General features: G+C 41.8%; 1 protein-coding gene across 2 annotated transcripts in view; it reads right to left on the bottom strand.

Annotated features, from left to right (window-relative positions):
• Positions 1–8,552, bottom strand: part of SH3D19 (SH3 domain containing 19) — an 87,290-nt gene extending 78,738 nt beyond the window's left edge. Inside the window, exon 1 of one of the 2 annotated variants that reach the window (XM_027676934.1) lies at positions 8,214–8,552. In XM_027676934.1, coding sequence (XP_027532735.1) covers positions 8,214–8,331 — 118 coding nt within the window. In that variant the 5' untranslated portion in view covers positions 8,332–8,552. The remainder of the gene's footprint in view (positions 1–8,213) is intronic. The other variant, XM_027676935.1, reaches the window with a different exon arrangement.
• Between the last annotated feature and the right edge of the window lie 6,699 nt (positions 8,553–15,251).

Here is a 15,251-nt window from a genome sequence, read left to right as displayed (position 1 = left end):
TGTCTGACCCAGTGCGATGTTCCTAAGGGCATGAAAATGATAAAATTCTTGGGTTTTTTCAGTTTGTTCACTGGGACACATATGAGCTACTATCACAGCTCTGAAAGGCTGAGGGTGTGCCCTTAGAGGAGTGACAATGTCAATAATTTGAAATCTTTAGCATGTTCTGATCCAATCACATTTTCTCCAAAAGCCTGAACAAGCTGACTGAGGTAGTAACACACTCACACAACAAATACTATGATCTCTTAAAAAGCTTAGAGGAAAAAAAAAGGCAGCAGGGAAGGAAATGAACAATAAAATCTGTTGTATTCAGCTTCTACTACAGTGTGAACATTTTCAGCCTTGCTGTAATGAAGCCCTTCAGGCTGCACCCAAATACAGCCATAGAAAGCAGGGATAGATTGGATTTGTAACACATGGAAGACTTCATAAACCAATTAAGTTCATCTTTGAAGCATCTTTTTTAGAATTCCATTAACTTTTGTCAGAAGATTCTAAATTTTCATGTCAGAATGTCAAACTGATGTTTTTAGAATAACACATCTCTACAGATTTACAACACCACCTGAAGCGATAAGTGTAACAGCACTACATCAGATGGTCAATTTAAAAATACTGATAGACATAAAATCCTGTGTCTTTCAAAATTCATACAACGTTGAGGGAAAAAAAAAGTAAATTTTCTTGGTATGTGCCATCAACTACTAAATCTATGCTTTCCTGCAAAACTTATTTTTGTCCTTCACTGAAGGGAAGGATACTTGCCAAGCACAAACCACAGATCAACAGATGATATGTTGTGTTCCCAAATCTGCTGTTGAAATGCTTCAGTACCTTTGGTTCATACTGTTTTTCAAGACCAGAGTAAAAAATCTTGGCCAGCAACGAAAACGAGGCTTCCACTACATTTTTTGTATAGATTGAGAACCTGAATAAGCAAGGCAGGACTGTGCAATGAGAAGGTTGAAGAGGCCGGACTTCTTTACTCCAGAAAAAAGGTGGCAAAGGAGCTATTTAACCACAGCACACAGCTACCTGTAGGGTAGCAACAAAGATCACAAATGCAAACTCTTCCTGGTGTTAGTGGACAATATTGCAATGGGCATTGTCGCAACTGTGCCTTGGAAGGTTCAGGTTGAATGTGAGTAAAAACTCTTTCATTAGGAGTTAGTGCAGGACTGAAGCACGTTACCTCTTCTGGATGACCCTCTTTTGGATCCCCCTCTTTTGGATGATCTTCCAAGACACAGCTAGAAAAAGCCTTGGTTGGATGGATCTAGCAACAGGCCTGCTTCAAGAAGGAGGCTGGACTAGGTGATCCCAGAGCTCCTTTCCAGCCAGCACTTCCATGGTCACAAACACAAAATTATCAAAGCAAAGAAACTAGACCATGCTAAACGTAAAGAGCCGCATTTAATTATAGATAATAAGCATCAAGAGAGGAAGTTTATGTCAAATTACTTTAGTGCTATAAAAATAGAATTTCATATGGCACATATTGTATGAGATTCTGACTGAAACAACACACACAGAACTACATCAACTTTTCACGGAGAGAGAGTCAACACCACTGTTTTGTTGTTTACAGATTTTAAATCAAGGTGATGTATGGCTTCCGAACAGATAAATTATATTTAAAGTCTCAGTAATTGCAGCTTAACTTGCTTCAGTAATTGCAGCTGCAGAAAAAGAAAAAAAAAAGGAGGAACTTAGGAGTACAAAACTTGAGAAACAATCACAATGGAATGCTGAACTGATAGACTGCAAGGACACTTGGCAGAATGTCCAAGATAAGGCCAGCAGGAACCAGATTAGGAGGAACAAAGCAAGCCAACTCATCAATCTAACGTGCTAACTAAGTAAAAGGTAATTCTGAAAGGGGGAGATCAGGACCACAGACTCACAGCCACTGACTCAAAAAACTCATCTACTCAAAAGAAGATTTAGCATGCGGGTTAATTAGCATAAGAAACAAGAGAGTCATTTAACCAATGGAAATAGATACTAATTAATGAGAGAACTATGTAACTTATAGCCAATGAACATTAATGCCTTCGCTTGCTAAAATGTATAAAGAGTGAAAAGGTTTGACAATCGGTGTGCCGGCTTAGTGGATTTCTGTGCTGCACTGTGAATAAATCAAATACCTCGACTCTTGTGTGTGGATTGGTCTCTTGCACACCATGTGAAAGAAACCATCGCAGGACAACAAAGGTTACATGGTCAAAAGCAAATATTGACAAATTTATTTACAAACATTACTTTTTCCCCATCTGTAAACAACAACCACTTTGGTAAAATTAGGTTATGACTCATTTTGCCTTTTGCTGTCTATCCCCATTCTTTATGCAACAACCCTGACTTATCATTTGTTGCCTTGACAGGAAATTATTGCTTTCAACACAGGTAACAGCATGATCTTTGGGCAATCATAATTCAATAGGTCATTCTCTGGCTACAAACTACCTCTCCTTAAGCAATGATACATTTCTGTGCCTTGCTTTGGCTATAACCTAAATGAGAAAGTTCATTTCATCACTTAATAATAATACTTATTATTATCAGTTGTCCTTCTACAGTTTCCTTGGCTAGGAAATCACACTGTTGACTATCAGAATTTATTCAGTTATTTTCCTTAGAGTAGCCTTCATTTTCAGAAGGGTTTTTTCTTCAGAGGACACAACATTCTTTGGGGTTTAGTCTACACTCTTGGCCAAGTGATTGCAAGCAGGTTTTTTTCTTGTCACTGACATTACACTTGAATTTCAATGTTGGGGAATTTCCACATATAAGCTACGTTAGTCAACTTCCAGAAAAGCTTTAGTTAATATTTATATTTACCTCAAGCAAGCTACAGTCAAAGACTATGAAATATAGTGGAAATGTGTGCACTAACGTCAGTGAGATATGGAAAATGCCCAATCAGGTAATCCTCTCAATACTTACACGATACAACATACCAGCACCAGTCAGAGATTATTACAGAAGAATTACATAATTTGTGCTCTTTAGATTTTAAACATTTTACTGTGGTGGTGCCTCAAGCAGTTATTAAAAGTAAAGTCTTTGAGTAGTGAAGTCTTTGAGTTTGCATTGGGACTACCAAAATAAAACAGACTGAATCCCAGGAGGAAGAGGGAAGAGATGCTCAGCTGGCAATCAACTCTACTACTTGTGAGGCAAATGATTCAGTAAATAAATAAATAAAATTATCAGTGGCACCCCCCCCAATGCTCCTGTCAGCCCTTTCTTTAAGGGCTTCTTGCATACACATGGACAGAGTAGCAGATCACAGGTAGACTATATGAATTTATTTAAGACAGGTGATCTACTCTATCAGGATTTTTTTTCTTCTCTGAATAAAAGAGGATAAATGGTTATACTCGGTGTGGACAAACAGAACAATTTTCAGATCAGCACTGAAGGACACAAGCATGCAAAGAAGTTTCCAGCTGAACAATGCTGACATCTGTTCTGCAAGATGCAGATCTTTCCACTTCTAAAATATAAGATTTAGTTAAGCAACGAACTCTTAGAATCACCCTTTTCCTAATTATGCTTTCTCTCTGCTCCAGGGTTGCTGGGCCCCTTGGGAAGGACTAAGGTTGAGCTGTTCTTGTTATGATATAGTGAAACCTAATCCTAATCATCACTGAAACAGTCTCAGACTTAAGAATTTTGTGAAGAATTTCAGACCATCTTACACTTTACTTCTTAAGCTCAAACACATATTTTTGCATTAACATGAAAACAACTGCTGAGCATTCTTGTACTAGATTCTTCATTTATCAGCTAAAAATCCATGATGCCTGCAAATTAATGTTCACTGAATATCATCAGACACACTATACAAACGTACCCCCATAACCTCTCAGCATGCTGAGCAGTGAAATATTCAACCCTAATTTGTTATATTGGACACAGCTCATTGTTCTCAGCTTCAAAACAAGTCAGCACCAGTTTGATGTGGGAGTTGTGGGAGCAGAAAGAATTGATCCAACTCTGAACCAGATCTTGTTTTGGCAAAAAAAAACCCCAAAGCACTCAGTCAGTCAACGAACCAAGAATAGATAATTTCACTCATAACCTAAAATTGCCCACTAGAGTTGAAAAGGTTCCAGGAAACATGTGAAATACTATGGAGAAATGGAAATAGAGGAAGAGGGGAAAAAACACCCTACAACAAAACACAACCCAGGGATGTTTTAATCAGCATAGCAAAACTCATATGCAAAATTTGTGTTGGAACAAACCACAGACAAGCATTTGTGATAAGTAAAACAGAGCAATATTAAATTAAATCAAAGCCTTTCCTGTACTATTGACCACATGTACTTTAACCACACATTAAAGTACAAATCACAACAGGTCTTCATTATCAACTCAAATAAATTTGATTATTGGCTTCTATATTTGGCAATTTCATTTTATTTTTAAGTAAAGAAATTCACATCCATAATGGGCTATACTTTCTCAAGGAACACTGCCCAGAATTCAAAGTGAAATAATGCAGATACTGAATATGTTAAAAATGTCTTGTGCACTTTAGATAACTTCAGAATATTGGGGTACTAAGCCCTAATGTGGCAGTAAGGACGAATAATTAACCAATGCATTTCATAACTAAAATTTACTATATTCACTATAAACTTTCCTGCAAGTCTGCTTATTTTAGTCAGTAGCCATAGAATAAAAAGCTAGTGAAAACAGGAAAGCACACCACATTAAGGCTCTAAGTTAGCCTGGAGAGAGTCTGTAAGTCTATGGAAAAATAGGATTTTAGTTTGTTGTTGTTGTTTTTCTGGTTTGTTTGGAACTTTTTGTTTTTGCTTTATTAAAAACAAACTAAATAAAAATACTAACGTTCTAAACCAAAAAAATCCAGTAAACATTCCGTGGTCTCTATTACTTTCCAGAACAATAATGTATGCGACAGAAATATGACACAAGGGACGTAGAAACTGATCACATTATTTTACTTATTTAATTGCAGTAAAAACCCTAAAGGTTTCCAACAAGCTTGGCTTCCTTTCCCACAGCAGATGACCATATGATTCAGTTTCAATGAACCTAGGAAGCTACTTTTATTCTTCTCAATTTTTAAAGAATATATCGTAGTTCTCCTCCCTATCATTAAAAAAACCTATACATATTAAAAAAAATCATTCAATCAGTATTTTCTCAAAAAAACATTTCATTAGAAGAATCTCAAATTGCTCTACTTAATATCTCCTCACAGGTTTTCCAGAATGTGCTAAATAAAAAGCTTTCTTGAATTCAGAGAAAATAATTCCATGACATGGAATCATGTCATGTAGTGTGGTAAAAACAGGCAGTCAGACAAGTCACCTGGGCTATCTACAACTAACTCATGGATAATATTGATTCTGCCCATCTCATCTGCTCACCTCTCCAAGTTTTCAATCCCCGCTTTACCATCAGCTCTGGCACTTGCCTAGTGCTTAAGCAAGCATTAAACCAGCAAAAAGACCCCCAACTCAATGCAGCAAAAAACCCAAACACGTCAATCCCCCAGTGAACCAAACAAAAAACCCAAGAGTAAGTCTCTAACAGCTCTCAGGCTGCAGTTTTACAGCAACCTAAGCCAAACTAACTTCTGGCTGGCATAGCCTCTTACCTCCCTCCAGCTGCATGTTCCTACTCTTTCCCTTGTGCCAGCTTCATCCAAACCTGTGCAAAACCATTCCAGCGAGCTGAATCAGCAGGCTCCCATCCACTGAAGAGAGCTAGAAAAATATCCCACTGCTTGGCCAATGCACCAGAACAGGTTGGTACAGGTTCTAGCAAGCACAAGGTCTCCAAGAGAGCTCTCAGCAGCCACCCAGTAGATCAGCCCAGGCTGCCACCAAGCCACAACTTCACTCACCAGCAGGTTGGACAAGCAGCAGAGCTGACACACAAGAGAGAGCAGAAGTGCACATCCACAACAGAGATCACACCTATAGAGCAGCAGCAAGCTGTTAGATTAGCTTAGCTGGCTTTATTCTACAACATGAGGCATACTACAACTGTGACTAGCTTCAAGGGAAAATACGACTTCTTTGTTCCAGAGCCTCCCGTGCTCTGGTTGTCCAATAAAACAGTGCTAATTACATGCCTGAGTGTTTAGTAAGTCAGAAGCATTTGTGAACTTTCACCTTTCGAGTACCACTTCGCATACGTGCCTCGCACGTGCAGGACAAAGATGATCAACTGCCCTTATGCATTTTCATGTATAAGCTGAACATACCGGAAATTTCAAGTTGCTTGCATTCACAATTAGTTTAATAGACTGAAATGCTTAAATTGGCGGTCTGTTAAGGTGCAACTACATTGCTTAAACCCTATAAAAAATATCTAGCAGGCTTATTTAACATCTATTTATATTACCATCCTGGCAGTGTAACCGCACATTACATGCAAAAAAACCCACTTATATTCAATAGGTTTGTAAATAAAAGTATGTAAATAAAGGTCAAGTAAGGGAAGAACAGCAAACTCATCCACCTTGGATGATATTCTTCACGGATGCCTTGAGAATACTCTGTTAGGAGTCCTTGTGCTGTTTTCCCAGTGTGTAGTCTTGCAAACAGATGGAAAGAAGGCGAGACAGCTAAAGCAGAATGCTATTCATTCACACATACTTTACACTAGTAAAGTAAACATACAGTGCCGGCCCATTTCCAAGGGTGGTTGTCAGGACAAAACATTAATAAAAATATGAAAAAAGAACACGAGCCTTTTATTACTGATTATTGCATTGTGCCAAAGACAAACTCTGGGAACAAGCTTTGTTCCACAAGAAGGCGGCAAAGGTTGTATACATATATAAACTGTAGAACCAACAGTTCTACAACTCTGTGTTTTCTGCTAATAAAAACCTCTGAAAGAAACAGCTTTAGAAAACAAGTACCATAACCAGCAGCATGAACCATAGTGGAAACCATACAGGAACCGACACTGGGCTTTTTTGCACTCTACCCCAGACAAGGTGAAACCCTGCACACATTCCAAACCACAGTGGTTTCAATAAGGTCCTGCTAATCCTCCACCTGCCCAGATAGGCAGTGACATAACTTGAGTCACTGGAAGCCACAGCGCCTGCCTGTTCCAAGTTTTCCGCTGTGATCCCTCAAGTTGCTGTGTTTTTGTCATCTGCAAAGGGACACTCAATTTCTTGTTGCTGAAATGGATGCAAACCCACCCAAATTGTAGAAGATGCTATATTGACACAGTTGAATCCTAATTATTAAAAATCGGAATATTTGGAATTCAATTTTAACTATGCAGTGTGGCTGAGACTTTACCTTGAAACAGACTTTAGGAAAATTCTTCATTCTGGAGGGAAGTTTACACTGACAGAAAAATAAATGCTGTGTTCTCACCTCAGTGACTACAGAAAAGTGACATGTGCATTGCCCCTCAATCAACAATAAAGTCTGAATTAAATACTTTCAATTGCTGCCAGGATCCACTGCAGTTCACTATTTCAAATAAAAGCTTGCTGTGACCTCCAGGTCTCTCCACAAATATATATCACTCCCAAGCTCCATGCCTTCTTGTATGCACCGATTCTTGCCTTCTGTCTGCCAGGGCCTGCTGTCCATACCTACATAGAAATGGCTACATGTAAACAACGTTGATATGTAGAGCTTCCTCCACCTTGGTATTTTGAAGAAAAATCGGCATTTAATTTCCTGATAGGGCAGCCTATGCACCTGGACGTGTCTGTGGTGGCCAGCACATGCCCAGGTTAGCATCAGCGTGGCGAGGCACTGAACAGGTTGCCCACGGAAGCTGCAGATGCCCCATCCCTGCACCTGCTTAAGGAGGTGCTCAAGGCCAGGTTGGATGGCGCTCGGAGCAACCTGGTCTAGTTTGAAGGTGTCCCTACCCATGGCAGGGAGGTTGGAACCACATCATCTTTAAGGCCCCCTTCCAACTCAAACCACCCTATGACTCTATGATCAGCTCGGAGCAGGAGCAGCTCTGGGGCTGCGCCTCGGGAGGACGGCCCGCGGGCACACGCTTGGGCTCGGATGCACCTGAGCTGAACGGAGCCGCCCTCGGGCGAGGCCGCGGGGGCCGGCACACCTCGGGGCGGCAGCGCCAACGCCGCCCAGCCCCCGACAGGAATCCAGACCCGGGGAGAGGGCCAGGGCCAGCCCAAAGCAAGCGACGCCACGGCCCGCCGCGCCCCAGCCCCTCACCTGCCGCCGAGCTCAGCGCGACCCTCCGGTGCCTCCTGCCGAGCTCCCGCAGCTCCTCCTCGTCCTCCTCCAGCCTCCAGGCTTCGGCCATCGGCGGCGGAGGGGCGGCCGGCAGCATTTAGGAAGCGGGGGCTGCCATGACCGATGCCCTCTCCTCGGCGCGGCCGCCCGGCCCCCGGGCCCGCCCCGCACCTGCGCCCTCTCAGCCGCGCTGCTCTCGGACACCGCTCCGCGCCTCTGCCGGCCGGGCGAGCGGGGCGAGGCGGGAGCAGAGGCGGCCTTTCCTGCCCATCCGCGGCTCTCCGGCGTCAGCAGGAAACCCGGCGGCCGCCTGGCACCGCCACAAAAGGGGGCGGAGGAGGCGGTGGCGGGGGGAGGTACCTGGCGGCCGCCGCCGGGCAGCAGCTCTGCGGCCGCGGGCACCTCGTGGGGACGGGCCGGGACGGCCACTGCCGGTACCGAGCGGGGCGGGGTGAGCCCGGGCGGCCTCCTGCTGAGGGGAAGAAGGGGCTTGCGGCGAGCGGGTGTGAGGTCTGCCTCGCCTTACGACGAGGGCAAGGAGGTGCCAAGATGATGGCGCCAGACTCTTTATGGTGGTGCCCAGCGACAGGACGAGGAGCAATGGCCATAAACTAAAACACTAGAAGTTCCACCTCAACATGAGGAAGAACTTCATTATGTCGAAGGTGGCAGGGCACTGGAACAGGTTGCCTAGGGTGGTCGTGGAGTCTCCCTCTCTGGAGACTTAAACCCACCTGGATGCATTCCTGTGTCACGTGCTGTAGGTGACCCTGCTTTGGCAGAGGGTTGTACTCTATGATCTCCAGAGATCCCTTCCAACCCTAACAATTCTGTGGTTCTGTGAGGTGAGAAGGGGAGTTCCTGCGGGCGGCCGGGAAGCCGGGAGCCCCGGGAGCAGGGATTGCAGGCGCGGCAGTGCTGCCCCGGTACCGGCCGAGGGCTGGGGGCAGGAGGGAGTCCGACCGACGGCGGCTGTGGCTCCCCGCCAGCAGGATGTGTGTCTTGGCCTGAGGTTCTTGACGGTGGTTTGAACTACTTAAGGAGAGGTTATCTTAGGACCTACTCAAAACCAGTGAGGTACACACTTAGAGTGCTGAAGTGATATGAAAAATATGGCCACGTTTTAAGTCAGACACTTCTGTAGTTTTAGCTCTAATTTTCTTTTTTTTTTCTTTTCTTTTTTTCCTGGGCCTCAATTGCTTGTATCTAAAATGGAAATTATATTGCTTCTTCATGTGGTAATTGTAAAACCAAATCATACATGTTTTCACATGTTACTCCACATCAGGTACTACTAAAAAACTTGAAGTTAAATTCATCTTCAGAGCAAGTGAACGAGGGACAGTAAACAATAAATTATGTGACCATAAATTAGAGCAGGAAGATGCAACAAAACAGTGAGTAATCCTCATGTTGAGCAGTATCTGTGCTGACACACTAAGCACCATCTATGCTACACAGTGAATAAAGCAGATCATACAGGTTAAAAAGAAATATGTCACCACAAAACTGAAAAATATTTCATAATGTGTGAATACGAATTATTATCTGTGCATTTCTTAGTGATTCAGTTCTTGACTTTACAAACATTGTTCCTTAACAGAGGCTTTTTTTCACTGGAGCTCTTAGTGTTCAAGTGGTATAATAGTTACACTTTGAAAGGCATAAGGCTTTATACTACAAAAGAATGTAAGGCCAGGCATAAAACTGGATGTACAACTGGACTGTATAACAGACAAATCAAGCCTTCTACTATGTGTTTTCAAAAGCCTCATGCTTTGGATGACCTCTGCATGGATAGATTGCATGGTAGTCCAAGGAACTCGCCTTATAAATTTCAGTGCAGGATCAGCATGCCTTGTACATGATCTAGAGGCGATACAAAGTTCTTCAGTGGAGCACTGCTGTCACAGGTATGGTATAGGGCTGTGCCACAAAGCCTCACCTGCATCAAAAACAACAGAAAACTAAGTTCCAATGCAGAAAGTATGAGGAAGAACAGCAAAAGGGAGGGAAGTTGCTTGTATGTGCATGTGTGAGAGACAAGAGACTCTCCCATGTTAAACAAACAGTATGTGTTGTTTGTATGCTGGTTCTCCACCGTGGAGCCAAAATGCAGCACCTATATTCAGCTCCTAACCTCCATTAACCACAAAGAACAACAAGGACCATCCATTTTCCACTTCCTGAATATCTCTTTTTATACTATGTTTCACTAATGTTGGGGGGGGAAGCTTGGTATCATGTAAAATTACCAAGGAAAGAAAAATCAGAAATATACCATAGAACATAGCACAAATTCAGAGAGCCTGAAAATTGGATTAAACCTTCTTTTGTTGCTGTTGATGAAATTAACACAGAGGCTCCTAAGCATATAAAACTGAGAAATACATTTGGACAGATCTTAGGCCTAAGAAAACCATGCTGAATTGAGTAGTTCCAGCTATGACTAAGAAAACATTCCCCAAAATATCAAATAATACAGTATAGAAGGATCATGAGTATTTAATGCTGACAATCATCAAGAGTTCCTTAGCGTTTACAGGGAAAGTCCAACTTAAAAATGAAAGTGTAATAACTATATAGGAAGTGGTGAAGTCCCTGAAGCAACCATTCGGCCATATATTGAGCTCTGCCAGCAGGAAATGCACTTGGGACAGTGACTGAGTTTTAGGCCTAGAGAAGCCATTCAAGAAATGCCTGAAACTGTTTGAAGATGGATTCACAAGAAAGGAAGAAATCAAATTAAGATACAATTCATATGTGGATACAAATTTCAGGTAGCAATATCCAACATATTACAGTAAAGAGTACTGGAAACAAATTCCAAACAGTACTATCTGAAACAAGAAAATTTCACAGCATTCAATAAAATACTTGAATCATATTTCTGAAATTTTTGTTGCACAAAAGAAAAAGAATAATGCTCAATCCCTCCAAAAGGAGGTTGCTTACCAGTAGATAGAATTCTTCAAGGTATGTTATGTGTAGGTATGCTCATATTGCCAGTGTACCAGTCATAGAACTATAATACGGTTTGCATTGGAATGGACCTTAGAAATCATCCAGTAACAACCCATCTGCCGTGGGCAGGGACACCTTCCCCCACACTAAGCTACTCAGAGCTCCATCCAGGCTCCATCCTGGCCTTTAATGCTTCCAAAGATGGGGCATTCACAGCCTCTCTGGACAACCTGTTTCAGTGTTTCACCACTCTCACAATAAAGAATTTCCTCCTAATATCTATCTCTTTCAGCCTAAAGCCATTCCCCCTTGTCCTGTCACTGTCTGCCCATGTAAAAATCCCTCTCCTTCCTTTTTGTAAGCCTCCATAAAGTACTAGAAGGCTGTAGTGAGGTCTCCCCAGAGCCTTATCTTCATCATGTTGAACAACCCCAACTCTCTCCGTCTGTCTTCATAGGAGAGGGGTTTCAGCCTTTGGGTCATCTTTGTGGCTCTGCTCTGGACCTGCTCTAACAGGTCCGCATCTTTCTCTGGTGCTGAGGACCCCAGAGCTGGATGCAGTACTCCAGGTGGGATCTCACCAGAGCGGAGTAGAGAGGGAGAATCACCTCCCTCAACCTGCTGGCCACACTGTTTTTGGTGCAGCCTAGGATAGAGTTGGCTTTCTGGGCTGCAAGCACACACGGATGAGACATGTCAAGTTTCTCATCCACCAACATCCTGAAGTCCTTCTCCCAAAGGGTAGTCTTGATCCATTCTCTGCCCATCCCGTACTTTTGTTTGAGATTGCAAGACCTTGCACTTGGCCTTGTTGAACTTCATGAGGTTTGCAGAGGCCCGTGTCTCAAGCCTGTCCAGGTCCCTTTGGATGGCATCCCTTCCCTCCAGCCTGTTGACTGCACCACACCGCCTATTGTCATCAGCAAACTGCTCAGGGTGCACTCAGTGCCATTGTCCATGTCGTCAATGTTAAATAGCATCGGTCCCAGTATAGACCCCTGAGGAACACCACAAGCATTTGAGCTTAGAGGTGTTTTTTAGATTTTAAATGCTTCCATTTCTTTCAAGTAATTCTTTCCTAGTGAGTACTTGCCAGATGCATTCATCCATGCTCTGTGAGCTGTGCCTCACTTCTAGTTTATGTTGGTATTCTCAAGTGATAAACAGCTTTAGGGGTTTTTGCCAAATGCAACAACACATCACTGGGTTGATACCTGATAAAGGCATGTAAATAATGGAGGTACCTAGGAAGGAGGGAGGCTTTAATAATTCTGTGGGAGATAGATGGGGCTCTGACAGAGTGCTCCTGAGCAGCAATGGCAGATCTACCTTAGCAGTCTTGGAACAGATCCTGACACAGCCCTTTATCTGGGTAAGCAGTTTCTAGGGGGAGGAGAGAGCTGTGCTTTAGTAAAGCAACAAAACCAGCTGTTGAAATAATCAAAAGAGCTACAGTTGCTGGCTAGTCTAATAATAGCCTAGGCCAGACAGAGTAATTCACAATAATTTGGCTCAGATCAGAACACACAAACACACACATACACACAAAAAGACTTCTGCTGCTGGGTTGCTGGGCCCAGGGGAAGAAGGAAACAAAGAAGAGGGGAGGATGAATTGGACCAAATAATTTGAAGTGCAGAAGAAATTAAAGCCATGTGGGAAATTCTCTCCAGCAAGTCAAGGAACCAAGATCCTCTTTTACTTTTCAGCAAATAAACAGGTGGAAATTATCAAAAAGAAATAAAGGGGGAAGAAAAAGTACATATAGATGCAAGTTGCAAAAGTTTTATTTTAAAAAGAATGAACAAAAAAAGAAGGAAAGCACTTGCTGTAGTCTTAGGTAGTTGATGGGAAACATCAGCATGTAGCATTTGTTGCTGTGAAGCACTTCATGAAGTACACCAAATTTGTGTCTTACAAGCAGGGTGAAGGAAAAAGAATTGCATTCTTGTACTTCACTGAGAATTTCCACTTTGTACATGTGCGTAGGAATAAAAGGCTTTTGTATATTTTCATAGCTACCATTCTCCAAGAAAACAAACTTCATTTTCTCAAAAAGTCTGTAATTTCGTTATCAAAATCTGGAAATTTCTCACTGAAATTCTACTTAATCATATGCATCTTTGCTGTAATGTAGATACTTGTAATTTCACAATAGTAGAGTAAAAGAAGGAAACAACTGAGTAAATGGGTCTTTGTACTCTCTGCTCAATGCTTACAATTAGTTGCCTTGGCAGTTATTATTTTATAAGTATTTTGTTCTGATTTGCATCCTTGGAATTGCCACTTTGTTTGGCCTTGCAAAAAGACACTGTTTTTCAACAAAAAATATCAGCTCTATAGAAGTGTTTAATTGAAGTCGCCCATGTAGCCTCAAATGTCTATTCAGGTTGTGCAAAGCAGCTGAAGCCTGCAATGAATGTATCAGTGTTTGGCTGAGATACAGGAGCCTCAGACCACAAAAGAATAGAGACAAAAGATTTTGTTTAAATGCAAAGGACGAAAAAGAGTATTTTCGAAGGGGAAAATGTAGCCTTTGGACATGACAACGTTATTTTTGTTCTGAATAAAAATAACAAGAGTCTCATTCAATAGACAAATGATGTTAGTGATATAGCCAATATAGGAAGCTGACTTTGGTGAGGACCAAGATCTGATAATTTGATCTCCATTTGTGTTCAGCTGATCCAATGGGTTTTAGTGTAGCTGGAGAATGACATATCAGGAACCTGCAGGTTTCCTGAAATGTCTCCAGCTAAGTGTGGGTTCTCCTTGCATTGTTAAACTACTCGTGGCTTCCAGCATATGAGCATGATGGCAGTCTAAAGGTAGGTGGTTTTGTGATGAACGAAGATAATTGAAATAGAAGACTATTGGTTTCCTTGAATGGGGACTTCTCTTATTGAAACATTTTAAAATCACCTTTCCGCAAATCTAGGGATTTTGGGACTGCTCTCAAAAAATGAGAAGGATCTCTGCATGAAAGTAGCAAATCCAGTCATTTCAAAATACTGAAAATTGGCAGCCAAGGGGGGAAAATGTATTCAGAGTGAGATTCTCATAGTTTTTAAAATTATTTTTACAAATAATTTCAGTTACTTTTGCTGTTTTACAACTTCTGTGGACTAAAAGCAATCTTTCCTCTCCTGTCCTCTTAATAAACATCTTCTTACAGTATTATTCTCCTTTTTAGCCTTATCATTTGTAGGGTAATAAATATATTTGTTTCTAGTGCCTTCATGATGAGACACAATAAGAAAGTAGAAGAAACTGAGAAAATACGGAAGGAAAAAGAGCTGGTTCAGAGGAAAACACTTCTTAGAATGAGAGGCTGTCAAAGCCAAATTGATTCGTAGTTTAAGTCCTGAAGTTCATGTTTGCTCTATAACCACAGAGTTATCAGTGGATAGTGTTGATGTTGTGCTAACGTGAGCTGGCAATGGCATGATGTAAGAAGTATTATCACACTGGACACATGTGAGTCTAATACCTAAGAATATACAATGCTAACCCCAGGAGGAGAGTCCAGCTTTTCTGCTGCAGTTCACACTTCAGTGCAAAGAGCTGACAAAGGAAAAACTTAAAGAAGACAGCAAACAGAGTGCTAAAGAATTTTCGAAAGGTCAACCGCGATCATAAATTTGTCAATTGCAGTAAATTTATGAGTTTCTCACAGTACTAAAATGGGCTAAAGGAATGAGTAGCTCTGATTTTGGGCTTTTTTTTCTGTTTTTCTGTCCTTAAGTGCGTGTAAACTGCCTTTCACTGGATATATATATGACATACAGGTAGAGAATCTTCACAGTTCAATACAAAAATTTGCAGTCTCCTGGTTTTAGTGTTTTTTCTTTATTTGGAGGTGTGTGTTTGGTTGGTTGGTTTGGGTTTGTTTTCTTTCCCCACCTGTGAGCACTCAGGCATTCTGTCGTGTTTTTCTTGTTTTGAACACTGACAGAGTTCACACTTAGCAGAAGTGTTCACAAAGCGACATTAATATCCAGCAACTGAATAATTTTGCAATTAAATATTTGCACGATAATTACTAATTCAGTG

The sequence above is a fragment of the Neopelma chrysocephalum genome, unplaced genomic scaffold, assembly GCF_003984885.1.
Source record: "Neopelma chrysocephalum unplaced genomic scaffold, ASM398488v2 Primary Assembly neopelma1_42b, whole genome shotgun sequence".
Lineage (NCBI taxonomy): Eukaryota > Metazoa > Chordata > Aves > Passeriformes > Pipridae > Neopelma > Neopelma chrysocephalum.
Note: the sequence above shows the minus strand (reverse complement) of the source record. Positions and strands in the feature narration are given on the sequence as shown.